Below are 26,360 nucleotides of genomic sequence, written 5' to 3'. Positions count from 1 at the left end.
CAACTCTGTGTTAAAACACCAAATTATGAAACTAATCTTCAATATATTTCAAATACAAGGCAAAAATATCAAATTACTTGATTTATTTATCCAATAAATTTTTATTGCAATGATTCTTGATAAATACTCCCTCCATCCAGATAGAAAGTCACTACCAAAAAAAGGTCTTTTCGTAACGGTCAAATATTCGTAACTAAAACCTATTTTTCGTGCAAAAAAGCTTTTTGTGTCAACTTTGTTACGGATTATGACCGCTACGAAAAATCGCGGTACAAAAAGTTCGTGTTGCAACAAAATCCATAACAAATATTTGATGGTCAACTCTCAAAATAAGCACGTGTTAATTATATTTGTTACGTTTTTTGGTATGTAACAAAAACATCAATCATGTTTTTGAATCAACAAATATCCGACACAAATAATGCGGAACAAAAGTTGAATACTGTTAGAGAAATATTTGTTACGACATATGTCCGAATCAACAAATGCGTTACAAATGTCTAATCTTGTCAGAAAATTTCTTGTTACAAGATTTGTCCGTAACAACAATACATTACAAAAGGACTGCTCCCTAACAAATAAGTTGTTTGTTACGAAATTACTCCGCAACAAAAAGTCATGACAAAAGTCAGGCAACCATACATTACCATTTGTACCGGCCACTGTCCGTAACTAAAAATACGCTACAAAAGACGTCCCTGTGTGGCATAGTAGTTTTGTCGCCATAAATAAATTCTATTTGTCTGTATTATTAATCTGCGAGACAAATAATTTAAAACTTAATCTTATCATAATTGTTTCCAAATCCATCAAAATAGTACACATGGTCATCAATACAATGATGTTCATAGTCCAACCAAAAATACAATATTAGTCGTCAACGGTGCTAACAAAACATCCCAACAAAACACCAATCCGTACACCACATAACAACCTACTAAATAGCGATACGAAAAACCAAAAAGTAATACATAAATCGATAAATCTAATATCATACGGAAGTATGATCTTAAGGGCAACTCATAAACACTACTATGAATGACCCAGCTAGTCGAGTGCAGACTCATGGAGGCTGCAATCACGGGCGGCGAACCAACTGCAATGTGTTTTTAATAATATATAAGCATTTAATAAAGAAATTGAAGTAATTTAATTTCCAAAAGATTAAAGTAAATAAAAAATTGCGTACATCCTGGTAAATCTACTCGATATTATCTCCGTTGAGTACATCACCGAGAATTTTCGCTCCAGCATTAGTTGGGAGGATAAGTGTGATCTCCGGGACCATTACAGCTGTAACATACACCTTAACAATGGTTAGGGTATCACCTATATAAATAGGTTAAACGAGCGCTAGTTACGAGGAATGTCTCCGTCTGTAAACATTATGGATGAACATAATAAAATAAAACTTATGTTTTAGCTTTGATCTAGGGACCCTATCTTAAATACAAGTATAGTAACAAATAAACTCAAAAAGCACTAATAAAATAGGCTGACCCCTGAACATTATGAAAATAAATAAGACAACATGGACTATAGGGGCCAACTCCCCTTACACATATACTAATATTTATAAATCACCATGATCATAGATCGGCAATCCTTCAGTAGAAGAAACGAACATAGCTCTCCAATAGCAACAAATTAACCACCAATCAAGCCCTACAAATAACGTTCGACCATACAACTACCTTCAACCCAAATAGACATGCCCTAGAACAATATAACCAGATGCTAGATATAACAATCTTACACAGGATCCATTTTATGTCTATTTCACGTTGTACAACTACACAATCAGAATTCATAAAACACAATAATCACTTTGAAAATAAAAACTCGGTTTGAAAATGGATGAGAATATGCTATATAAAATCATGCAAAACTAGCAATAGAAAGTACATAATAAGAAGATGGTTCTCAGTTTATGGATGGGATCGTTCAAAACTCGGATAAGAATTCAATACTCTATAAACAACCTAACAAATATAATCGACTAATACAACTGTCGGTCGTAGCTTTCAAATCTTAAAGTGTCAATATAACAAATGTTGTGTAAGTAAAATCGCATTCACTTCTTCCAAAATCCATACTACAATCCCTTAAATGTATTATACATCAAGAGAAAAACGTTGAAAGTTTGAAGAAGTTACATTTCAAAACATAAGTTTGATTTTCACCAACATATCTAAAATAAAAGATAGCATATTTTGGCAAGATCTAAACTGGATAGTAAGAGATTATAACTCCCAATACTATGTTTGGCCATAAAAATGTATATAAAATACATGAAAGCTTGAATATGCTCAATTTTAGAAGTACGGCATAATGTAGACAATTATGACAGTCATGGCAGAATAATGTTGCTCTCCTGTGAGAATAGGGAACACAACTGTGCATCTATAATTTGTTCCGCCATTTCGCAATCTTTTGCTGTCAATATCACATCACAGTTTTTTGTGTTAACTTATTTTGTCCAAAAACATCTCACCCAACAATATTTTCATATTTTCAAATAAAAAACGTTAAACGCACACAAAGGAAAAGAAAAAGAAAACCTCTGTGGTTTGACTTCTTTTTTTTTTCCATTCCATTTACATATTTCCAGCATTCAACAAGTAGATTCAAAAAGAATACTGGGAATGCAATATCAGGATAATTAAGGTCGTCCCAGGGAAATAAAATAGCGAAAAAGAAAGCCTTATGGGAATAAAAAGTAGAAACTCAATAATGAGAATATTACCTTAATAACAATATTATTTGCTACAACCCCAATCAAGAAAGGGCCAGCCGGGCAGAGCAAACCACAGAAGGAGAAAAGGTCTGCTTACCAAAATGTTAACATCATTGTTAGAAATTGGAAATAGGAAAATGTAAGATTTGCAACAGAACAGTCTATTGTAATAACCATGGAGTAATAAAGGCTTAGTGTTGTTAACCAACATAGTGTGTATATATATATATATATCACCAACAACAATATATATACATAATCCACATAGCCAAAGAAAAAATCATTATTTCAAAGTGATTGAAGACTGGTACACATAGATTAAGATTGAATGAAGTAGGTGGAAAAAAGAAAAAGAACAATAAATGTAACAACAACCAGACTCGGGACAAAAGTAAATGGAAGACTGAAAGTAAAACAAAATCTGCAGAAAAAATTGGTTAAAGGGGGAAGTGTCAAAACGGTTTCTCGTCTTCTATTTTTCTTTCACTTTCAGAAGAAACTCAAAGACGACTTATCCATCATCGACTCTCGAGCTTAAGGTTTTTAGTATTTCCTATACAAACCGGAGAGTCATGACACATATGCCATGCCTAAAGACATCATTTTAAACAACACAAGATGCAATGTTTTGTAAACTTCATTTTATGAAAACAGAGTTGATAAAACTAAAAGAACAATAAATTAGAATCTCCAGTCACATAATACATTACCTAATATACGATCTTCAAACAGTTATAAGTCCACCTCTGCAGCACCTCGTTGTTCAATAACTTAATCCTACAAATGAAAGTTGACGAAATGAGTATTATTTAACCATGAAAAAATCAATTTCAGAAAACACATCCATACTGGGTATTTACCCAAGACAAATTGTAAAACAAAGCTTGTTATTTACCCAGTAAAAATATGAAATAATTTGTACAAGAAGATTATCCAAAACCCTAGAACATTAAAGAAACTAAAAATCAATTTTCACAGCTTCAAAATAGAATGCCCTAGGTTTTAACTCACTGTTCAATTTCGTGAGAACTATAATGCGGCGAGGAAGATTTACGATGTCCATAACTCAGAGAACACGAGCGTCAAACCAGCGACGGTAGATCGGAGTGAAGTGTAGAGAAGATCTTCTTGTTGTGTGTTGATCGGGAGGCGATTTGGGGGAAAAGGAAAATGAGAGCGTCTGTATGTATGAAATTGTACAGAAATGGGAAAGTGTTAATATATGTTGGGAAAGAAGAGAAAGTATTAACACGCTTTTTATTATTATTCTTTTTAAAATATTATATATTTTAAAAATATTTTTTAAATATATTTTTTAAGTGGTTAATATATGTTGAGAAAATGAAGAAAGTGTTAACACGATTTCTATTCTTGATTACTTTTTAATTATTATTTTTTAAAAATAATTTTATATAGATTGTTTTTTTTAAAAATATTTATAATTATAATATTGATTTTTTGTTACGGTTTTATATACATAACAAATAGATACAGGACCCCATGTCGTTATAATTGTAGTTTTTGCAGATAAACTATCGAAACAATTAAAAATTATTTTTTAATTATTATTTTTTTGATTGAATTTTATATAGATTTCTTAAAAAATATTATTTATTATTTTACTATTGACTTTTTATTACGGTTTGGTATACGTAACAAATACATAGATACCAAATCTTGTTACAATTGTAGTTGTTGTTACAATTGTAGTTGTTACGGATAAACGATCGAAACAAATAAAATAAATATGTTGACCAGCCCAATTTTTTTTTGTTCCGACAAAAATTGTAACAAAAAAAACTTTTTGTGACAGAACTATTGTTACGAACAATACATCAGCTACAAATGGTTGATTTTTTGGTAGTGAGTATACACATTTCTATTTTGGAACGTCCAATTATAAAGTAAATATTTCATTAAATACCTCACTTTTTTCCACAAACACCCTTACTTTACATCACATCATTACTTTTATACCAAAAAGCAAGGGCAAAAATATCATTACACTACTTTTAACTACCCACTATAATTAAAATATTATTTTTTTTAAACACCGAGCCAAAAGTAAATGTATACTTTATCCTTGGACGAAGAGAGTATTACGAAAAATACAATATATTTTAATACAATATATAATATAGGAGTATATTTATCAACTCACAAAAAACATGTAATTTAACATAATTTTTTTTTTATATTACAAACATAATTCATCATATATATATATATATATAACATAATTTTCTTTTTAAAAAAAAAAAAACGCATTCATTCGAAAACTCGAAACTAGCGGATTACATGTGAACAACTAAAATCATAATGCTTCCATATTATTTTGGTAATTTAAATTTATATTATATTAATATATTGTTTTAAATTAAGTTTACTTTTACTATTAAAAAATGATAATATACTATTTTCAGTTTATTTTAGTGATTATTATTCATAAAACAATTGAATTTATAGACTTCAAGGTATACATCATAGCATTTGTTTTTACATACATTTTTAAATATAATACTCTATCCGTTTGGAGTGTTTATGCCATTTTAATTAATATTTTAATATAAATATATGGAATATAAAAAGTAAAATAGATATTATCAAACTTCTATTTAAAAAAAAAAAACTGATAAAATAAATAAAAGAATTATGACAATTTTATTATTATTTATTAAAATAAAAATAATAAAATTATGAATGAGTTACTGCGACAGTAAAACTGATAATTATAGTACCTTTTGTGCCGATAAATTAGTCAAATTTGTAACATGCATACGAAACTCATTTTTCTTCTTACGTGTTTAAAGCATGTACAATAGCTCATAAGTCCTTCTAATTTTATAAGATGTTTTTTTCACCAATAAAAAAAATTTATCCGTAGTAATGTAAATTTTAATTGAAAATTAATTGTGTTCAAATGAAATTTCTTTTTCACCCATAAAAAAAAAAAAAAAATTAATCCACACTAATGTAAATTTTGATTGAAAATCGATTGTGTCTCAGTGCAATCGAGACACAATTAATGGTGCCTTACTCTCTTTCTCTTTTACTTCTCTTCTCTCTCTCCATTTGCGCTCTCGCCATTTCTTCTTCTCTGAACCCATCCCGGCCGTCACCGCCGACCGCTCTCTTCCTTCTCTCCTTTCACCGCGATGTCCCTCACATTTCAATCAAGGACGGATCTACCTTGGGGCTTGGGGGTGAGTTGACCCCCAAACCCCAAATTATATATAACTTTTTTAATGAAATAATAGAAAAAAAATTATATATTTTGCTAAAATGCCTCCCTTATTCAAGCAATTATTTATGTTCTTTCTTATTTTTTTCTTCATCTTTTTTTCTTTAGTTTTGTTGTTTTTCACTTTGATGATGTTGCCTCAAGAGGAATTTAAAATAATAGTATAGTATCGGAAGTAAACCGACATATTGCCCCCAGCTTTCGAATACTGTTCCATCACTGATTCCAACCAGCGGGCCGGCGCTCTCGCACTTTCCGACGATCTGACAAGATTTGATTTGAAAAAAAAAAAAGGAGAGAGAGATAGCCAACAACTATTTATCGGAGATTGATTAGAGAAAGCTTCTCTATATTTATGCATAATAATTTTTTTTTATCAATATGTAATGTTATTAATTACACATACTTAAAAAATAATTATTATTTAGCTCAACTTAGTTTTTACTCACTTCTCTTTTATATGATATACTTATTGTCCCATAAGAGGAGTAGTATTTGTTTTTTTTAAGTAGATTTTTTAATATTAATATTATATTAGTTTGTAGTCAAAATGATAAAAATATCTTTATTAATATTATGTAGTATAAAAGTAATGATATTTGTATAATATATATGTATTATATGTGTTAAAATTTTTTCACTATTTAAAATTAGGTGTGAACAACATATCTGAAATCCAAAAATTAGATTAGAACTACATCGAAATTTAAAATTTGATTTGGATTTTTTCGAATTTTCAAATTTGTTCGGATTGAATATTAATTTTATAAATTTTAAATTTTTAGATCAGTTCAAATCGATATACTAAAAATTTGAACCAATTCGAAATTTGAAATAATATTTACTTTAATATTTATATATTTAATTATATTTCAATATAGTTATTTTTAGTTATTATATATATTTAATAAGTTTTAGTTATTTGTCAACCATTTATGCTTTTATTTGTCCAATTTTATTTGTCATTTTTTTAGAAAAAAAATAATTATATACTTTAATTGCATTTTAAATTTCATATTTAGTAATTTTTAATCTTAATTAAATTAATTGTTATCTTAATCTTAATTTATAATATTTATATTATATAAAAATTATTTTTATTAATACATTTCTTAATTATTTACGAATTATATTATAACTAAATTTTCGTATCTATGATAAATTAAATATATAATGTGAGAAGGAAGGAGTATAAAACAATTATAAAAACTAAACTTGTAAAATTTAAAAATAATAATTAGAATTTTTTGTTTTCTGGTTTGGTTCGAATTTTTTTATTCGAATTTTGATTCGATTCGAATTAATTTTTTCAAAAAAATTGGAGTTTTGAATCAGGTCAAATTTTGTCAAAATCTAAAATGAAATCTAAAAGCTCACACCTTCGAATCTCTCCTCTTTCCTCTTCTTCTATTATCTCTTTTCATTAATGAATTTGTAATAGCGATTTTTTTTAAAGTTTTTGTGAGGTTTTTTAACGTACTTGGGAGATATATTTTCTTTATATCATGTTAAGTATTAATTTTATCATTTTTTATTTGTTTTATTTAAAAGTATTCATTATTTATCATAGTAAAAATAAAATACATTAATAATAAAATATAATTTTTATATAAATTATAAATATACCGTTACATATATAATTATTTTATACATAAAGTACAAAATAAAAAAATATTAAAATTATCTTACATATTTGATAACAGATATTTGATTTATATTGCAATTTGCATACGGATTCACAGGGAATTTTTATTCGAAAATCAATGAATAGAATTTTATAGGGAAACGATCAGATATAGCAATTTTGTGTGGTTGTAAACCCTGAGTAGTTATCACAATTATTTATACTCTTTTTACTGGTGAGTTTCCAGGTCGAACACAAGGATTTTAAGTCATGAATTTCAATGGTGAAAATCTTGGAGAAAGCGACTAAGGATACAAGAAAGGATCCGCTTGGAGCGGGCCTGAATTTTAACTACTGAAAGCGATAAATAAAGCAATAAAGATGAGGTGAGCGGAGATGAGCAAAGCGAAAGCGAGGGGGTGGAGTGCCAGTGGTAACCAGATGATCGGGACACGAGCGAAAGTGGGGACCAGATGATCGGGGCATGGATGAATCGCGGTAACCAGAGGATCGGGGTGTGAGTGAGCGGCATATTTTGTATATATATGTAAATGAGCGAATTAGAGTGAAGGAGAGGTGTTGTGTCTGATCTGTGCGTTACTAAATGGATAGATTTCCCTGGATGTAGTGAGCGAATGATGTAAGTGTGTTATCGGAAGAATATATGTATATTATGAAAATGATGAGAGAAAGATGCTGTAATTATATAAACTGGATTGTAAAGAACTCATCACGCTGGTATTTTTGGCCTGGGGGGATTTACAACAAGACTTCAATGACACCCAGAATTAAGACATTATAAGAAAGAAACCCTACTGTCACTAGGAATTTTTGCGACCTAATAGACCCCCGTCTATGTCCCGTTAATTTTCCCAATTTCAGCCTCATTAGTGGCTTTACCCCCTGATGTTACTACTATTTCATCATAACCGAATTTGGCACAGCAGTTAAGCAGGTCGACAAGGCTCCCGCGTACGTAACTACATTGAACTACCTTGAAACTGCTTTTGGCGCATAACAAGGCTTAGATAATCAATTCTTCTCTCGCTCTATACCAGTAATATGAAATTCTCTAAACTTGATTTATATAAGTATGGAAATTGTGAAAGAATTTAATTTGAAGAAGTGAATGATATTTCTTTATATACTATGAAAGCGTGAAAGATTAGACTACAAAGCTGTAAATGAAAGTAGTAATCTAATCTAAGAAAGCAGTAAAGACGTGACCAAGGGAGAGGGAAGACCCCTACTCCCTTGGCCTTTCCTGTGGACAACTCCCTTACAGGGTTGGAGCTCTCGGAAACAGGAAGACAACGAATGCTAAATGTATGCAGAAATCACCAAAAATTTAATACGATTACATAAAGATATCTGGCCCTATTTATAGCAGGTGTGAAAAGACGGTTGCAAGTAGCTGTTAGGCAGTTCCAACCGCTAGGCAGTTAGGCGGTTGCTGGTGGTTATTCTGTTGAAACAGTTGCTGGCCATAACTCCCAGGGTGCCCGCTTCGCTTGCATTGAGGGTTAAGGGCACAGATCTTCCTCGCTTGCTGGGGTGCTGAAGGGCATCAGCGCAGCTCGGCTCGCTTGTGCTGGCTGGAATTGGAATTGCTGTACCGCTGCAGTTGAAGTACTTAGTTGAAATCTGGTGATAGTCTGCAGCGGTGGGTATCTAGATTGTCGCTTGCGCGTGGGAGAGGCTATCGCTTGCGGGTTGTGAAGGTGGCCGCTTGCCTCTCTTGCCTTAGTATTTTCAAAATATGTTCTGGGCACTTGTGAGCGAAGGTAGCTGTCGCTTGCGGTGTCTCCCTTAGCTTTTCTGGTTCCAGATTACCGCTTACGAGAGCAAAAATCGTTAATAATCTCAACAACAAATTCTAGATCATGCCTAGTGATATAAATCAATATTGTATGCCGATTACGAATTATTTTGATGGTTCTCATGCAGAAATTCGAGTAATACACATTTTTGTCAAGCTAAGAATATGCTCATATTTGGAGTCATCAAACCTCCTCACACTAAACCTTTGTTCGTCCTCGAACAAACTGCATTAAAAGATCAAGAGGTTATTCCGTTCACGGCAATCAAGAAGTGCTAATAACCAGTGCCATGATTGGGGGCAGAGTGAATCTCGGATAGGAACAAGTGAGCCACAAGTATTCAGCATGTCATATGATTTAACAAGATTGGAGTTATCCAGGTATTGTCAACTTTGTTCGCTTAGCAGGGATTCTTTTTTTGATTAAGGAAACCTTCAGCCGAAGGGCGCAGAGAATATATCTATATATATTTTTTTTGGATCGTGAGTTTCAAACAAACATTGTGTCTGCTCATGATCTTATTAGGTTCTCGCACGCCTAGGCCTTTTCAGTTCCTTTGTAATGATAGGTCCTTCATGCTTTGCTTGCATCGTATCTTAAACCAAATTTAAGGACTTCTCTTTTCAAGTTATGCCTTATGAGCAAAGTCGAAAAACCTGGTCACTTGCCTTACTGAGTATGGAAAAGTTGAAACGAAGGGGGACTAGTTTTTCACAAGTCTCTTTCACTGTTACTTAGTCTAACACTAGTGTTCGAGTTATGGTGAAGTTCGAAGGACAAGTACTTAGTCTGATGTGCTTAGGTTGTCTAACTCTACTCTAGAACATATCACAAAGTTAACCAAGCAGAATATCACAGGTATTTCACATAAGAGCACATACTTCAGGTTATGTTACGCATACAATAAAGAAAAATTGTCACGAGTTACCAAAAATTGTTGTTTCCTTGATTGATGTTATGTACAGCCCTTGCTATTCTCAAGTTTTTGTACATGGGGGAGGACCTTTCTTTACTTCTTCTTCTCGCTTGTTGGTCCTCGCCCTTGAGGAAGGTTGCGTGATATCTGCCGCAATAGGTCTTCCAATCGATGGAGACTCCTGGCTGTGTCAAGCTGTTGTTCCATTAGGATGGCATTTTGTTGGGTAAGAGCTGCGAGTGCTTTAATGATTTCCTGAAGCGTCGTACCCATGCTTGCAGCCAGAGTCTCTAGTGCTTCCACTCGTTCTTCTAGTGCGGCAGTCGTTTTCTTTCCAGCAGTCAGTTCAGCACCCAGACTCCTAGCATATGTGTCTATTAATGTCTGAGTCATCATGTATTGGGTGAGAATGGCTGAGTCGAGTTCATCCAATCTTCTTTCAATATTTTCTAGTGATGAGCGGGGGGCTGATGGTCCAGCACCCGCCGCTTCTGGTGACTGTCGCTCGCTCTCAGCTGAACTGATTTCCACTGGCTCTTCCTCTTATTGGGAATCGGGTGCTGGCTCAGGGGAGACATCCCTGAGGAATACTAGCTGCCTCGCTGCTTCGTACTCCAGCTGCTTTGCTTTCTTCCGTTGTAAATACCTTCTGAATCGTAGCTGGAGTTGGGTCAGCGGCTTCCAGTATTTTAGCAGCTTGACCAGCACTTTCATTTTCCTTTTTCTTTCTCGCTCGAGCTGCTGCATTCGTTCGATCCGTTGTACTGCGGCAAGCAGCGGAGCTTTCTGTTCTTGAAACTTCCTATCTTGTTCTTCATCGTCCTCCTCTATAAGTGTTTTATCAGATTTGGTCGAGGCAGGAGTCAGAATTTCTGCAGGTGTTCCGATCATGGTAGGTGTTCATGGGCCGTTCGGGGATATCTGCAAGATATGAAGGTTTAAGATCACTGCCTCCACATCTTCGGCTTCATTGGCAGTTTCAGCTGTTGTGGCAGCGGGGACCTCGGCGGGATATTCTTTGTATGATTCCACGGTGACATCAATCCCGCCGATAGTTTCTTCGATCAGTACAGTCTCCCGCTCCTCCTCTTCTCCAGCAGCAGTAGGCTCCACCGCTCCCGGCTGGTTAACGGGTGTGGTTTCCTCGTCTGCTCCAACAGCAGTTGGCTCGCCTGCCCCCTGTTGGTCGAAGGGAACAGGTTCATCGCCAGGCGGACTTGGCAGCCTTGGTGACACCTCCTCCGTTGCTGGCCCGTGCCGGCGAAGGTCTCTCGGGTTGGGCGGTGGGTTCTCTGATGACGATCCCCTTCCGTAGCTTGGAGAGGGGAATCGTGTCCTCGCTTGACTCTACATCCACCGCTTTCCCCTTCCCTTTCTCATGCCTTGTCGCTCGCCGAAGGGGTGTTGGATTTTTTCGTAGTGTTTCCTTGACCCTCGGCTTCTTGACAGGTGGTGGAGCAGGGTCTTCTTGCTTCTTCGACCTCTTTTCGCCAGCGGCCGCTCGCGGAGCCTTTCCCCCCTTATTGCTCCTGACCGCTTCAGCCCCAAATAGATCTTCCTCAATCTCTCTAACAAAGCGGAGGGCTTCCTCTTCCTCATTGCTGGGAGCTTCATTGTCACATCTTCTCTGATGATTTCCCCCCCACAAATCTCATCTTTCTTTTTGGTGGAGGGGGCGCTGCCGCTTGTGCTTTCCTCTTTTTCTGTTTGGGGATGAAAGTGAACCCCTTGGACTCCAGCCAATTTTTGTGGAAGGCCGCTGGGAACAACGGCTTCATTTGAAGCTCTGGGGCTGGAGTGGGCAAGTCGACGCCCGCGCGACGGCAAAGTTCTGTGATCAGGGTCCCGTGATCCAGTGTTCTGTCTCCGCTTCTTCGATCCCAGATATCTAAGCCGATGATCGCGCCCAAATCCACATCATTGGATTCCTCCAGAATTGAGCGAAGGGCAACGAGGTAATCAGGACGAATGTCAGTGGTGTAAGCGGTGATCATTATTCTGCTCAACGACCACTTCACCCATTCTTTTTTCTCTTCGTCCACCGACCCAAACTTCAGGTTCCTTTTCTCATATGCAGGGGTGGTGGCGAAGGTCCTATATAGCGACTGCAGTTCAAGTGAACTGCAGACCTCTGTTGCCTTCAACTTATCTTGCATCTCCTGGGTGGGGTAGTGGTGTTCCCATCCCAGGAGTCGGTTGATCTTCCTGGCTGAGCAGTCTACCCATTTTCCCCGAATGTAGACATGCTTTAGACTCTCAGCCTGGTTCAGATTAGCGTAAAACTCCCTCACCAGTGATACATCCACTGGTTCATTGGGGTTTCTGATCAACCAAGACAGGCCCCTCTCCTCCAGCCAGTCAGAGAGCGGGCCTGTGATCTTCTCGAGGTCAAATCCTCTCTCATAGAGGATCCCAATCGCCTTCATCCGTTCGTACGCCGCCGCTGCATCAATGTTGGAAAAGTGCAGCTTGTCATACTGCTTGGATCTTAACACATCCTTTGCAACGTCGGCAGCATTCTTCTTGGAGATATTGCTTCGGAATGCCTTCATCTTCTTTGGCGGTGCTTCTAGGCAGGCGAATTTATTGTTGATCTCTTTCAGCTGGTACTCTTTCAGCTGCTCGTATTCCGATTCCTCTAACTCCAGCCACCAGTCGCTCACCGGATACCTCTGCTCTGTTTCCTCAGTGTATTCAAATCTGAGGTATTCCTCCGGGAACTCTGGGATGAACTTTCGGAATGGCACTGACTTCAGCTGTCTGAGCTTTCCCCAATCCTCTGTTAACTCTAGCACTCTCCTCTTCTTGTAGTATGCCTCAGGCGGCGCTGGTTCTACTAATTCTGCCCCTAAGGTTGTTGTCACCACCTTACGCCCGTCCGTGAATTTGATCCTTTGGACTCTCTTTTCGATCCTTTTCTCAACCTTCTCAAACTCCTTCTTCAACGTTTCTTGCTTTGCTGGATCTATTTTTCTAAGCCTGTCCTGAACCTAGGGTTTCCAGAATTATTGCTTAACATACGAACTCTATGAATCCTGCCTCATTATCTTTAAATGTAAATAACATTCATATATAGGCAATCATATTCACAGTTCCAGTGATTTTAACCCTAAATCCTCCCCCTCACAACGAAACAGAACACTAATGTAAGTGTTACGTTGTGAAAAATGGAGAAAATCACAAAACAAGACCTAACCTACAGATTAAAGTGAAATTGAACCGTAGAAAGCAAGTATATCAGTTATTGTATCTAAATCTAGCATATAATAGACTTAGATTCACAGAAATCAAACAGACAAACATTTTCGCAAAAATGAAGAACAGTAAAATATCGCGAAAATAATTTGCGATTCTGTGTTTTTGAATGCTAAATTGGCGAGAATCAACCGTAAAATGATGTTTATGCACTAAGGCTAACCGAGATCTTACCTTAGATGAAGCTATTATTGGTTGAAATGGTGAGATTTTGAAAAAAATTTCGCTTGGAGAGTGGCGGTTACTAAAGCTTCGGGAGGAAGTTACTGTAGGGCAAAAGTGGAAAAGGGACTGTGGACTGGGGTATTTATAGACTTTCTTATGGTTGTCTGGAGGGCAAGCGGAGCGTTGCCAAGTCCACTGTAATTATTTATAAAGGTATAAGGGAGGGTTTTTTCAGGGCGGGTGAGTGGGTACAGCAACACTTCTATATACCTAAGAATGACACACAAGCAATGATGATGGCGGTGCTGGGTGAGCGATACTGCTCCCCCAATGAATATCAGGGTGAGACAAGCGAAGCGATGGTTGACTTGGGTCAGGTTTAGGTTAGAAGTTAAAATGCTAACATTAAACTACTCCTTTAAAGCGATAGTCCTATTCTAATGAAAGCGATAACAAAACTGTAAACCTATACTATAAAAGCGATGAAATTATGAAATCTATCTATGAAAGCGATAAAGAAAAGCAAGTAAATTTTAACTATGAAAGCGATAAATTCTAACTAGGAAAGCGATAAAAGAAAGCTTGTAAATTTGGCGGATATAAGATTAGGCTTCTGGATTTTTTTCACGAAATTCTATCATCGCTTGAGCTTCTGAACCTCAATCAGATTGATCTCTGCATTGGCTTGCTGCAATACAGGCCCTTCAATATACGGTTTCAGCCTCGCTCCATTCACTAAGAAGGAATCTTTTTCTCTGGGGGTCTCCACATTGTTAATCCTTATGGCTCCACTTGGCAGCACTTGTCTGACAATATACGGCCCAGTCCACCGTGACTTCAATTTCCCTGGGAATAAGTGGAGCCTAGTGTCATATAAAAGAACTTTGGATCCCACCGTAAACTCTTTCTTCTTCAACTTCTTGTCATGATAGAATTTCATCCTTTCCTTATAGATCTTCGCGCTTTCATATGCAAGGTATCGGAACTCGGTCAGATCGAGCAATCTTTTGGCGCGCTTCTCCTGTGCTGGGAGAAGATCAAAGTTGAGATACTTGATAGCCCAATACGCGCGATGCTCTAGTTCCAGCGGTAGGTGGCAGGCTTTTCCATACACAAGCCGATAAGGGGACATTCCAATTGGAATCTTGAAGGCTGTTCTATAGGCCCACAGCGCATCATCCAATTTCTCTGCCCAATTCTTGCGACTCTTATTTACTGTGGTCTGGAGGATGTGTTTGATTTCTCTATTTGAAACTTCCACTTGACCGCTCGCTTGTGGATGATAGGGGGTAGTTAGATGCTGGCGAACACCATATTGTTGAAGGCTAGATTGTAGTGCCTTATTCACAAAATGGGTTCCTCAATCGCTTATTATCGCTCTGGGGACCCCAAACCTTGGGAATATGGTATATTTTAGGAAACGGATCACTGATCGAGCATCATTAGTGGTGAGCGCTTGTGCTTCAACCCACTTACTCACGTAATCCACTGCCACCAGAATGTATTGTCTCCCATTAGAAGGTGGAAAGGGATCCATAAAATCTATCCCTCATATCCACAAACAAGACTCCAGTTTGAGGCATCTCATCTTTCTTCGAGATAGATCCCAATCTTTGGCATTTGTCGCAAGATTTGGCAAAGGCATCTGCGTCTTTTTGTAGGGTAGGCCAAAAGAAGCCTGACTGCAAAACTTTGGCCGCTGTGCGCATGCCAGCGAAATGCCATCCTACATGGGACCCATGACATTCGTTCAATTCATATAGTGTGTATTGTATGAGACTATAACATGTGGTGTTAATTCATATATTGTATTTGTATTATATTAACACATACGATGTATTGTTTGTAATAATATTGTGTGTTGTTTGTTAGCACATTGTATGTTATTCAATACAGTATTGAATTTTATATTCAACGTTATAGTGGCCGCCAAATAATATAGTTAAATGAGCTGCATGGATCATATCCTGAGTTTGTAAATTCAGCATCATGTTGAATGCATTATAATCAACATGTGACCAATATATATAAATATAGGAAGACTTACAATGTTGATTTGACCGTGTTGATTTTTTAAAATAGTATGCGTAAAATATAAAAATAACACATATTTTTATTATATGTAACATGTGTTGCCTGTAATAAAGACATGTATTTCTTCATAATTACAGCGTAAGAGTATGTCATGTTCTAAAATCAAATGTTTCATGTATTGTCTTTATCTATATTATGCATTGTTAGTTCACGTGCTATTTTCTATTATATCAATATAAATAATGCGTTGTTAATAGTAATATCGTGTGTTTTTTTATGTATTTATTGGGTGCTGTTCAGAACAACGCTGAATGTAATATTTATCATTGTACCCGTTGTCTATAAATATATATGCATATGCTTGTGGAGCTTCTAGTTTTTTTTTTTGGCAAAACAGAAAAAAATCCCCCTGTGGTTTACCGAATCTACTAAAAATCCCCCGTAGTCCTAAAACTCCAAAAAACCTACTCGTGGTTTGTAAAATGTTGCACTCTCCCCCCCCCCTTTTAAATCACACTGACGTTAAATTTTACCCTCATCAAACCGTTATGCCCTTGTGTTCTCTCTCTTCTATTATTTCTTCATCACTTCTTCTCTCTCCACAACCTCTTTCTTCCATTTCTTTTCTTCCCCAAATTCTTCTTCACACATCTTCCTCAATTTTTCTCTTCTTCTTCTCCAATTATTTCTCTCTTCTTCTGTTCTTTCTTCTTCGCTTCATTCTTCTTCTCTTCTCCCCAACTTCTTTTTTCCATCTTTTTTTTTTCCCCAAATTCTTCTTCACACATCTTTTTCCTCAATTTTTTTTTCTTCTTCTTCATCTCCAATTCTTCTTTGAAGAATGAAGAATTGGAAAAGAATAAAAATAGAAAGAAGATGATGGGCAGAAGCGACTGAAGTAGGGAAGAAGGAATGAAGAAAAGAAAGAGAAGAAAGAAGAGAAGGAAAAGAAGAAGATGAGGAAGAAGGGCCGGATACCAATTTTTTTTTTTTCTTTTTCTATTTCTTTTTTCCCAATTTTCTTTCTTCTTTATTTTTTCTCTCCAATTCTTCCGTACGCCGTTGCAACTAGAAGCAAACAGGTTTCTCTTTCTTGTTTCTCTATCTCTTTTTTCCCAAATTTCTTTTTTTTTTTATTTTTTCTCCCTAATTCTTCCGTACGCCGTTTCTTTCTTTCTTTCTTTCTTCTTAGATTGATTTCAAATTTTGATGTCAAATTGATTTCTTAAATTTTTGGGTTTGCTATTTCTGGGTTTTGTAAAACACAAGAAGAAATATTTCTGGGTTTGGTAAAATAGAAGAAGATCCATGTCCGGTTGATTAATTGTGATAAATTTGGGATCGGTGTCGAATTTGGTTATATTTAACGGATTTTAAATAAAAAAAATGAATTTAGAGTAAATTCTGAAAATATGATGACAATAAGAAAGAAGAAGAATAAGGAAGAAGAAGAACGAGGGAGAAAGAAGAATAAAGAAGAAAAAGTCATTAGGGTATTTCAGTAATTTTACACATAAATATATCACTTTATAGACAAAAAATTGCATTTCAAGCGCGTGGTATACAACCTCCGTTAAATCCTAATGGAGGGGGGGATTTTTTGCAACGTTTTACAAACCACGAGTAGGTTTTTTGGAATTTTAGGACTACGGGGGATTTTTAGCAGATTCGGTAAACTACATGGGGTTTTTTTTGCTGTTTTGCCTTCTTTTTTTTTTTTTGGACAAACTTAAATTTTAGAGAAAAAAAAATTGAAATGTATATAAATATATGTGCATACTTTGATAAAAATAGAAATAAGATCTTGTAAGCATATTTTATTTTTTTAAAAAAAAAATAGTTGAGATGACATAAAATAAAAAATAATAATTGAAATCATATAATATCAACAAGTATTGGTAACCAAACAAACCCTTAGAATCTTATTAACATTTTTTGTTGGTCATACTACGACAGCATTGTTTTTTATTGACAAAAATTATATTACCACTTTGCAATGAATTTTCCAAATTTTTTACTTGGTCGATAAGTGATTTTCATGGCTTAAAAGGAAATACAAAAAATAACAAATTAATTAAACTTATATGACTAATTTGAAAGATTATTTTAGATTTGACTATGATTGAATTATTTTTAAAAGGACTGAAATGTTACGCGCATATATATATATATATATATATATATATGAGTGTTTTAAGGATGAATAATTTCATGTATACGCATAGCTATCATTACAAAAAAAAAAATAATATATTTGTAACGGAATTTCGTCCCTAAAGTTCACATAGCTAACGTAATTATATTACTAATTCCGTCTCTAATGTCATTAGTAAAGAAAAAAGTATATTTAAAGACAAAAACATTTTGTTACAAAAATAATTTTTTCTTGTAGTGATATCTTTACAAATAAATTTATTTATTTATTTATTTGATTCAAATAATTTTGAGCTGAAGTTGGTGAACAGGTGTTTTCAATGAAGACTTTTTAAAGGTATAATATTATTTAATAATAATAATAACAATGGATGGTGAAATTGACAAGCACTTTGAGAAATTATCAGTAGTGTTAAAATTGTGGGTGTTTTTTTTTTAAATATTTAAGTAAAATAAGTTGTTGATCTGATTTTTATTTTTTGTTTCTGTTATTGTCTTCACTAGTCAGCACTATAATTAGCATGCAGAAGGTTTTGAACTTATGGTTAACAATATAATTAGTTCAATTTTTAAATTAATATTTCTAAATACCAATTTAAATATATATATATATCCAGATTAGAACTTATGAAAAATTATTTTGTAATTATATCACAAGGGTATATTTGGTTTAAAGGAAGGATTTATAATGGAAAAATTGATATTTATTTATGTTTTAATATATATATATAATTAAAATAAATTTAAAATATAATATTTTGAAATTTATAATTTATTTAATATGAAAATTATTTTTTAAAAATAAAATTTTATGTAATATAAATAAATTAATATATATCTATACATGATTAATATAAAAATTAATTTGTTAAAAATGAAGAATTTTGTATATATAAATATATTTATTTATTGAGACGAAAGATAAAAATAAATTTCAATTAATGAAATTTTTGGAAAAAAAAAAGAAAAAAATTGAGAGCTGAACTATAAAATCGGAATTAAATCAAACATAGTCTTAAAAAACTTTTGAAGAATTTGTTTGATAAATTTTAAATAAAAATTGCTCTAGTAGAAAGTATATGAATTAAAAAGTATATTTAATTCTTTTAAGATTTTAAAAAAATTATTAATTTGCATAATTTTCACAAACTTTTATAAATATATATTATATTTTTCATAACACACTACATTCTACCCGACTATTAATTTAAATTCGATCATTTACTAGTTAGTAAAAAAACAACAATTAGTATTTTTCGAGTGTGTACAAAATAAACTCAACTGAATATAAAAACTTATAAAAAATATACTAATAAAATAAGTCACACTAAAAAAAACTATCGGAGCTTTATTTTATTGACTTTTAAATTTATAAAATGTCGTATTTAAATTCAAACTTGTAACAATATTATTTATTCTTTGGAAAATTGGAGCTTAAGAAACTCCAATTCCATCTCTAAAGAAGCTCTTTTTTTCTTCTCATTTTCTACCTCCATTTTCATCTGCTCCACCACCTGCAACAGCTGTTCCTCCGGGTTCGTCTCCGGCAAATCCTCGCCGCGAATCGACGCGATCATCTGCGACACGCGCTGCTTTTGATCGTCGAAACTTTTCTTCAAAAGCATCAAGCTTTCGAGCACCACTCCCACGTCGATAACATTTCCCCACGAAGCACGCTTTTCGTTCAAATTATTCTGCCGCGGACTGGCATTTGATCCTTCCGACGACCCCTCGTTGCCCTTTTCTTGCAGCGTTGCGGGTTGCCCTTCGAACCTGCAATAGAGTTGTAAATTAGTCAAATATTTTATTCGGTTTGAAAATTTGATATTCATATTCGAAATTTTATGATTCTAATTTATGAATCAAATACAAATTTAATGTGAAATTTTAATATCCATATTGATATTTGTAAATATTCGATTTGATATTAAAAAAAAAATGTATATAAATAATACTACTGTAAAATATAGAATATACATTCCAAATTAAATAAATAGTAAGTACATGTATTTTTTATTAAGTTATCTAAATAGTATTATTGAAAATATTGAAGAGAGTATTTGAATGTTATTGTTAAAATTGTATTTAAATTTTTTTTTAAAAAAAAAATTGAATTGAATTGAATAATTTAAAATTTATTTCAAATCGAATAGATATAGCACTTTAAGAATATTGAATCGAATAATCCAATAGTTTCACGAATCAAATCAAATATTGTAATATTCGTTTCGATTCAATTTGTATACGACCAATACAAATAGCATTTTAATATTCGAAACAAATCAGATATTGAATCAAATGTCGAGTAGTTTCATAAATTGAATTGCATTTGTAGTATTCATTTCGATTCGATTCGATTCAATTCGTATATGACCAATACAAATAGCATTTTAAAATTCGAAACGAATCAAAATTGAATCGAATTGTCGAATAGTTTCATTAATTGAATTGAATCTTGTAGTATTCATTTCGATTCGATTCATATACAACTCTAACCTGTAGTCTTTACGATAAAGAGGATGAATCACGGGATCCATTTCGAAGACTTCCTCATTGAAGTTCCATCCGCTTATCCTCCTCTGTTTCCCGTTCTCGCCCAAAGGCGAGTCGTCGTCTTCATCTTCTTCATTGTCGCTACTTTTTTTCCTCCCCTTGAACCTATTCTCGATGGCCGGCAATCCCAACAGCACGTTCTTGACAAGGAAATCGGGACCCTTGGAGTAGAATTGTAAATGAATCAAATAATTTTATTCGACCAAAATTTTTTATATTTGTATTCAAAATTTTATAATGAATTCAAATAGTCCATTAGAATTTGCATCAAATGCAAATATAGAATTTTAATATTTGATTCGAAAATTTGATATTTGCATTCAAAATTTTATGATTTGAAATTCAAATACTGATATTCGATTTCATTTCAATATGAATCAAATACAAACATAAAATTTTAATATTCGATTCGATAATAAAAATAATACATACATAATAAAAATAAATATTTTTAATAAATTTATTCACCTCAAAAAAACGTACTTAAGTCAATTTAATTATATTTTTAATCTCATAGAACTTACTCAAAATTCTTTTATTTTTATATTTTTTCAACAAATAAATATTTTTATCTATATAACTACTACATATATATATGTATTTTTTATTTGTATTATATAAAATTTTATTATTTACAAAATAATATCAATATTATATCATATTTTATTGAAATATAATGTAAAAAATATTTAACACATATTCTAATTTTATTTTTATTAAAGTAAAAAAGTCTTTCTATGTCAATTTGAAAAAGAATAAATAGTAAATAATAGATACATACAGTTTTCTTATATCAAATTATTTTAATATTATTGTTAAAATCTTTAATTATAAAATTTTGAATTGAATTAAATAAATGAAAATAAATCAAATCAAATATTTAAATAATATTTTAAAAAATCGAATTCAATCGTTTAAAAGCTATTTAAAATTAAATATGAAAATTATTTTAAAATTCAAAACAAATTGAATAAAATAGTCATTACTTTTCACAAATCAGTAAATACTTCGTCATATACAGCTTTACCTTGGAGTTCTTGAAGAAGGGATGCTTCAGAAGCTTCTCAGCAGACGGCCTTTTGGACGGATCCTGATCGAGGCACAATCCGACCATGTCTTTAAACGCCTTTGAGAACTTCTTGCTCTTCCTGTCCTTCGTCTTCTCGTAGTGGTCCGAAAACCGGAACCTCTTCGTGATTTTCATTACCAGCGATTTCGACGGCGGCAGATGCGACAGCGGCGGCCTCCCGTGAGCTAACTCCAACGCCGTTATCCCGAATGACCATATATCTGCCTTGAAACCGTACCCCGTGTGGGAGTGTATAACTTCCGGCGCCATCCAGTAAGGTGTACCTGCGGACAGAGCTGTTAACTAGCCGAATCGAACAGAATTTTAAATATTTGTGTTCATTTGTTAAGATTTGAGAACAAAACTCATATTAATTTGTTTGAACTCGTATTCGTGTTTAGCTCAATTAAGCTCGTTTGGGCTCATTCAAGCTATGTAATTTTAATAAACGTTGGCAAACAAAGTTCAGGCTCATTTGTTAATAAAAGGAATTTGTTTATGTTGTTTAGTTCGACTCGACTCGGCTTGTTTATATATGCAAACGAGCTTAAACCGAGGCAAATCGAACCAAGTTCATGAACAGATGTAATTTTAATGAATGTTCGCGAACAAAGTTCAAGTTCGTTTGTTAATTAAACGAGTTTATTTATATTGTTTGGCCCAGCTCGACTCGGCTTGTTTATATTCGCGAACGAGCTTAAACCGAGACGAATCAAGCCAAGTTCATGAACGTGTGTAATTTTAATGAATGTTCACGAACAAAATTCAGGTTCGTTTGTTAATAAAACGAAATTATTTATGTTGTTCGACTCGACTCGATCGGCTTGTTAATATTTGCGAACAAGCTTAAACCAAGGCGAATCGAGCTAACTTCATGAGCATATGTAATTTTAACGAACATTCTTGAACAAAGTTCAAGTTCGTTTGTTAATAAAACGAGCTTATTTATATTGTCCGGCTCGACTCAACTCGGCTTGTTTATATTTACGAAAGAGCTTAAACCGATGCGAATCGAGCCAAGTTCACGAACAGAAAGGTTCGTATCTCTACCTGCGACGTCCGTCAGCATAAAAGAATGCGAGTAGTTCGACGCAGCGGAGCCGGAGGAAGTGTACGACTCGTATATGGAGGCCGAAACGCCGAAGTCTGCGAGCTTCACCGAGCCATTGGAGTCGACAAGAATGTTGCCAGCTTTAATGTCCCTGTGCAAGAGCCCCTGCTGGTGAAGATACGATAGCGCGCAGAGGATATCTCTAAGAACGGAGGCGATGCACGGCTCCGAGAGGCCGTCGGGGAAGGCGGAGGAGATGATGGACTGCAGAGATCCGGCGGACATGAAGGGCATCACCACCCAGAGTCGGCAGTCGACCGTGAAGGAGCAGTAGGCCTTGAGGATGTTCGGGTGGCTGAGGAGCGTCATCGTCTTGGCCTCGCGCCGGACGTTGTCCAAATTGGCTCTCGATCGCTCGAGATTTATGGCTTTGATCGCCACGATCGAAGACCCCATCGGAATGCAGATGGCCTTGTAGACGACGGCACTAACACCCCTCCCGATTTCATCGAGAATCTTGTAAGAATTCGAGTCCACCGGGTACTGACTCTCGTGGCTGCCGATGATGCTCTTCCTCAGATGAAAATCTTCTTCTTTCTCTGCAACAGCCATGGCTGAGAAGCTCCGGTGGGATAATCGAATAAATTTAGCTTGGCTCAGCTCGTATTCAAAGACTGAAGAACAGGTGACTGCAGCAAGTTTCCTGTGAAAAAAAAAAGGAGTGAAGATTTCATGTGAGTTTTCAACTGCTTCTATTAATGAAAAAGAAGATGATCATTCATAAAAGGGTCTGAATTTAAGAAGCTATTCGAAAAATCGAAAACTACATGAATCTGCAATTAGATAAGTCGATAGCTCAATCGATTACCCCGAAACCAAACCAACAGACATAAATCACAATCAGTTTTACAAAAAATCTCCCAGAAAGCATCATATTACTTACATTAGATGACACCAGAAATTCAAGAAACCATATATATACATATATATATATATATATATTTCCCTAAACAAAATGTATTCGAATCTGCCAATGGTAATGGATACTTACTCAGTTCTCCTTCTGCTGATCAAACAGTTGTAAGTGTTTAATGAGAAATCTATCCGCCGGATAAATGTGTTTCAATTAAAATCGAACACATTACCAGGAACTTCTTCATCGTCACTGAATACTGCATACATATGTAACAGAAAAAGGCAGCCTTGTAATGACCAGAACAAAGAAAACCACATAAAAACACAGCTTGAAAATCCGAGTTTTTTTCTCAAAGTTTAGCACTCTAAAAACAACTTCAGTGGCGTCAATAAGATGCTGCCGAGACAAGTATGGAAGCAGTGATATTAGAAACATGATCCAATGCCCCATCACAAGAAACAGGATACGGAATGGCCCATGTAATAAATACTCAGCAAGAATTACAGAGTCAACATGAAATGATAAAATTCATATGGATTTAAGCAGTCGCCCTCCAAATCAGATATTCTACCATTGTTCAGCTGCAAAATTATCGAATCCCTTCATTATCATAAAGATTTTGAATTAATATCAATAGATTATGAAAACTTAGAGAATACATAAAGAGACTATAAGCTGCTGAATATAAGAAGCCATTCGAAAAACCGAAACTACACTGCAACTAAATAAGTCAATAGCTCAATCGATAACCAGATTAGAACTCAAATACTTACAGCATTACAGCATCTAAGAACTATAACAAAAAAAATCAGTGAGCTTAGATAAAATGGCAACCATATTTATCGTGCGTAGAGTTAAAAGCATCACCGTTAGTAGCCATATCCGGAGCTAATCAATCCCCTTCGCGCAAATTGGATTCCACAATATTATATGCAAATAGTAGGTTAGATCTAAACTTTTAACTAATCTAAACTCTTATCGTGCCTTTAGCATTTCTTCTTGTCCATCTTATACTTATGCAATCTTTCCGCCTTCCGCTTCAACTCAGAAATCATGGCCTCCGTTTCATCGATAATCTGCTTAGGGAGAAACCATTCAAGAAAATCAAACCACTCCCCCATTGTCATCGTCTCCAAATCCGGAAGTGAAACTTCCCCCTTCCCAACGCCATTGACATCTTTCTCGACCCCAGATGAGCTAGGCAATCCCGAAACACCATCAGCTTCGGTTTCCCTTTCCTCTTCTTCACCTTTCGGATTCTCCAAATTCAGTTCTTCTTTCTCCTCGGGGATTCGGGGAGGCAGCTTCTTTCTCCCTCTCGGACCCTTCCTCGTCATTTTACCATCAATAACACTCGAATCGATTCCAACTTTGCTTACACTTACTTCCTTTCTCGAACTCCTTGTACTCCTCATGCTCGCTATTTGCACGCCTTTCGCCTCATTCTTCGAACTCCTCATATTCCTCCCTTGCTCTACCTCTATCTCTGCCATGGCAGCAGATATTTCATTATCTTCATCAAGCTCATTCTGCCCGGAATCTTTGTCCTCCTCTGCATTCGAATCCTCAGACATACCCAAATTGTTCTTACAACTTCTAGTCCCTCTATGTTTCGCATTCCTTCCTCGAATCACCTCAGCTTCAGAATCTTCTTTACCTTCATTAACGTCATTCATCAAACTCCTCAAATTTTCATTACCTTCATCGACCTTATTCATCAAACTCCTCGAATTTTCTTCCTTCCTTGAACTTCTAGTCCTCCTAGTGCTTACAATCTCCACACTCTCAACTTTCACATGAACTTTGTCGAGATTCCTTAATTTAGCAGCTGCAGATCCCCGTGTCGTTCTTCCTCCCACATTTTCGTTAACTACAGTCCCCAATTTTTCATCCTTGGTTCCTCCCAGGCACTTTTCCTTTTCGTTTATGGATTCAGGAACCAAATTAGTTACATTTTCTGCGTAATTATCTTCCCCTAACCCTAACTCAGAGTTCTCATCAATTATCCCCAATTCCGCAGCCGCACCCTTCCCACGCTTCGCGTTCCTCCTCACATTTCTAGAATTAGACCTACTCTCGTCCACAATCGGTTCGAATTTAACTCTAATCGAAGTCAACTCACCCAGTTTTACGACGTCGCCGTCCGCGAGAACGGCAGGCTCCGACTCCTCCAGCTGTTCGCCGTTCAGTAATGTCCCGTTGGAAGACCCTAAGTCAGTTACAGTCCAGCAATGGCGTCCTCCATCCGGTGCGGGTTCGACCTGGATGAGGAGGTGTTTGGAGGATACGCCGGCGTCCTTGATCGCCAGCGTGTTGCCTCGAGCAATCCGGCCGATCTTGACCACGGTTCCGGGATTGTAGCCGCTGATCTGGCCCTCGAGCGGACCCTTTTCCATCACGAGCTGCAGCGCCGGGCATCGGGCGTTTTCTCCTCCTCCTCCTGCTGCTGCTGCTGCGGATCTTCTCGTCGTCATTGCTGGATTGAATTGGAGATTGGACGGTGCAAGAACGGGTAGGGCTTCGTCTTCCCAGGAATTCAAAATCGCATTTTAAAAGATGTAATTTTGAATTTTGAGGGGGAAGACGAAGCTGCTCATAATTCAGCCCCTCAAAATTCAAAACACATTTTTTTATTGATATTTTTTTAGCAAAATAATTACTACTATAAAATTTCATTCAATATTTTATGTGTCAGATTTATTGTATATTCGATCATTTAAATAAAATATAATTGATAAATAATTAAAAAATATTTAATAAAAATAATTATAGTATAATAAAATTAATTATAATGATAGATAATAAATAATATAATTAAGATTATA

General features: G+C 35.0%; 2 protein-coding genes and 1 long non-coding RNA gene across 3 annotated transcripts; all 3 read right to left on the bottom strand.

Annotated features, from left to right (window-relative positions):
• Positions 1-849: 849 nt before the first annotated feature.
• On the bottom strand, positions 850-3,906 carry LOC127266607 (uncharacterized). The gene is made up of 5 exons (XR_007842167.1): positions 3,749-3,906; positions 3,448-3,514; positions 2,747-2,826; positions 1,190-1,293; positions 850-1,096 (listed from the first exon to the last, which is right to left on the bottom strand). It is a non-coding gene; the product is annotated as an uncharacterized LOC127266607 (long non-coding RNA).
• Positions 3,907-19,228: 15,322 nt separating this feature from the next.
• Positions 19,229-24,516, bottom strand: LOC127266636 (serine/threonine-protein kinase BLUS1). Its single transcript, XM_051296962.1, has 6 exons — positions 24,403-24,516; positions 23,671-23,791; positions 22,619-23,322; positions 21,527-21,852; positions 20,443-20,660; positions 19,229-19,719 (listed from the first exon to the last, which is right to left on the bottom strand). The coding sequence occupies exons 3-6, from the start codon at positions 23,229-23,231 to the stop codon at positions 19,359-19,361; spliced, it is 1,518 nt and encodes a 505-aa protein (XP_051152919.1). The 5' UTR covers positions 23,232-23,322; positions 23,671-23,791; positions 24,403-24,516; the 3' UTR covers positions 19,229-19,358.
• LOC127266637 (FHA domain-containing protein At4g14490) lies at positions 24,508-26,069 on the bottom strand. Its single transcript, XM_051296963.1, has one exon. It carries the CDS (start codon positions 26,007-26,009, stop codon positions 24,522-24,524), a length of 1,488 nt encoding a protein of 495 aa, XP_051152920.1. The 5' UTR covers positions 26,010-26,069; the 3' UTR covers positions 24,508-24,521.
• Positions 26,070-26,360: the final 291 nt, after the last annotated feature.

Source organism: Andrographis paniculata, unplaced genomic scaffold, assembly GCF_009805555.1.
Source record: "Andrographis paniculata isolate CXL003 unplaced genomic scaffold, ASM980555v1 Contig76END, whole genome shotgun sequence".
Classification (NCBI taxonomy): Eukaryota; Viridiplantae; Streptophyta; class Magnoliopsida; order Lamiales; family Acanthaceae; genus Andrographis; species Andrographis paniculata.
This window is presented reverse-complemented; position numbering and strand designations above follow the sequence as displayed.

Excerpts from the sequence above, each read along its gene's own strand:
- LOC127266636 (XM_051296962.1), bottom strand. The coding sequence starts at position 23,231 with ATGGCTGTTGCAGAGAAAGAAGAAGATTTTCATCTGAGGAAGAGCATC. Across the intron at positions 21,853-22,618 it reads TATGCTGACGGACGTCGCAG|GTACACCTTACTGGATGGCG; the intron begins GTAGAGATACGA and ends CTCTGTCCGCAG. Across the intron at positions 20,661-21,526 it reads CCTTCTTCAAGAACTCCAAG|GGTCCCGATTTCCTTGTCAA; the intron begins GTAAAGCTGTAT and ends TTCTACTCCAAG.
- LOC127266637 (XM_051296963.1), bottom strand. The coding sequence starts at position 26,009 with ATGACGACGAGAAGATCCGCAGCAGCAGCAGCAGGAGGAGGAGGAGAA.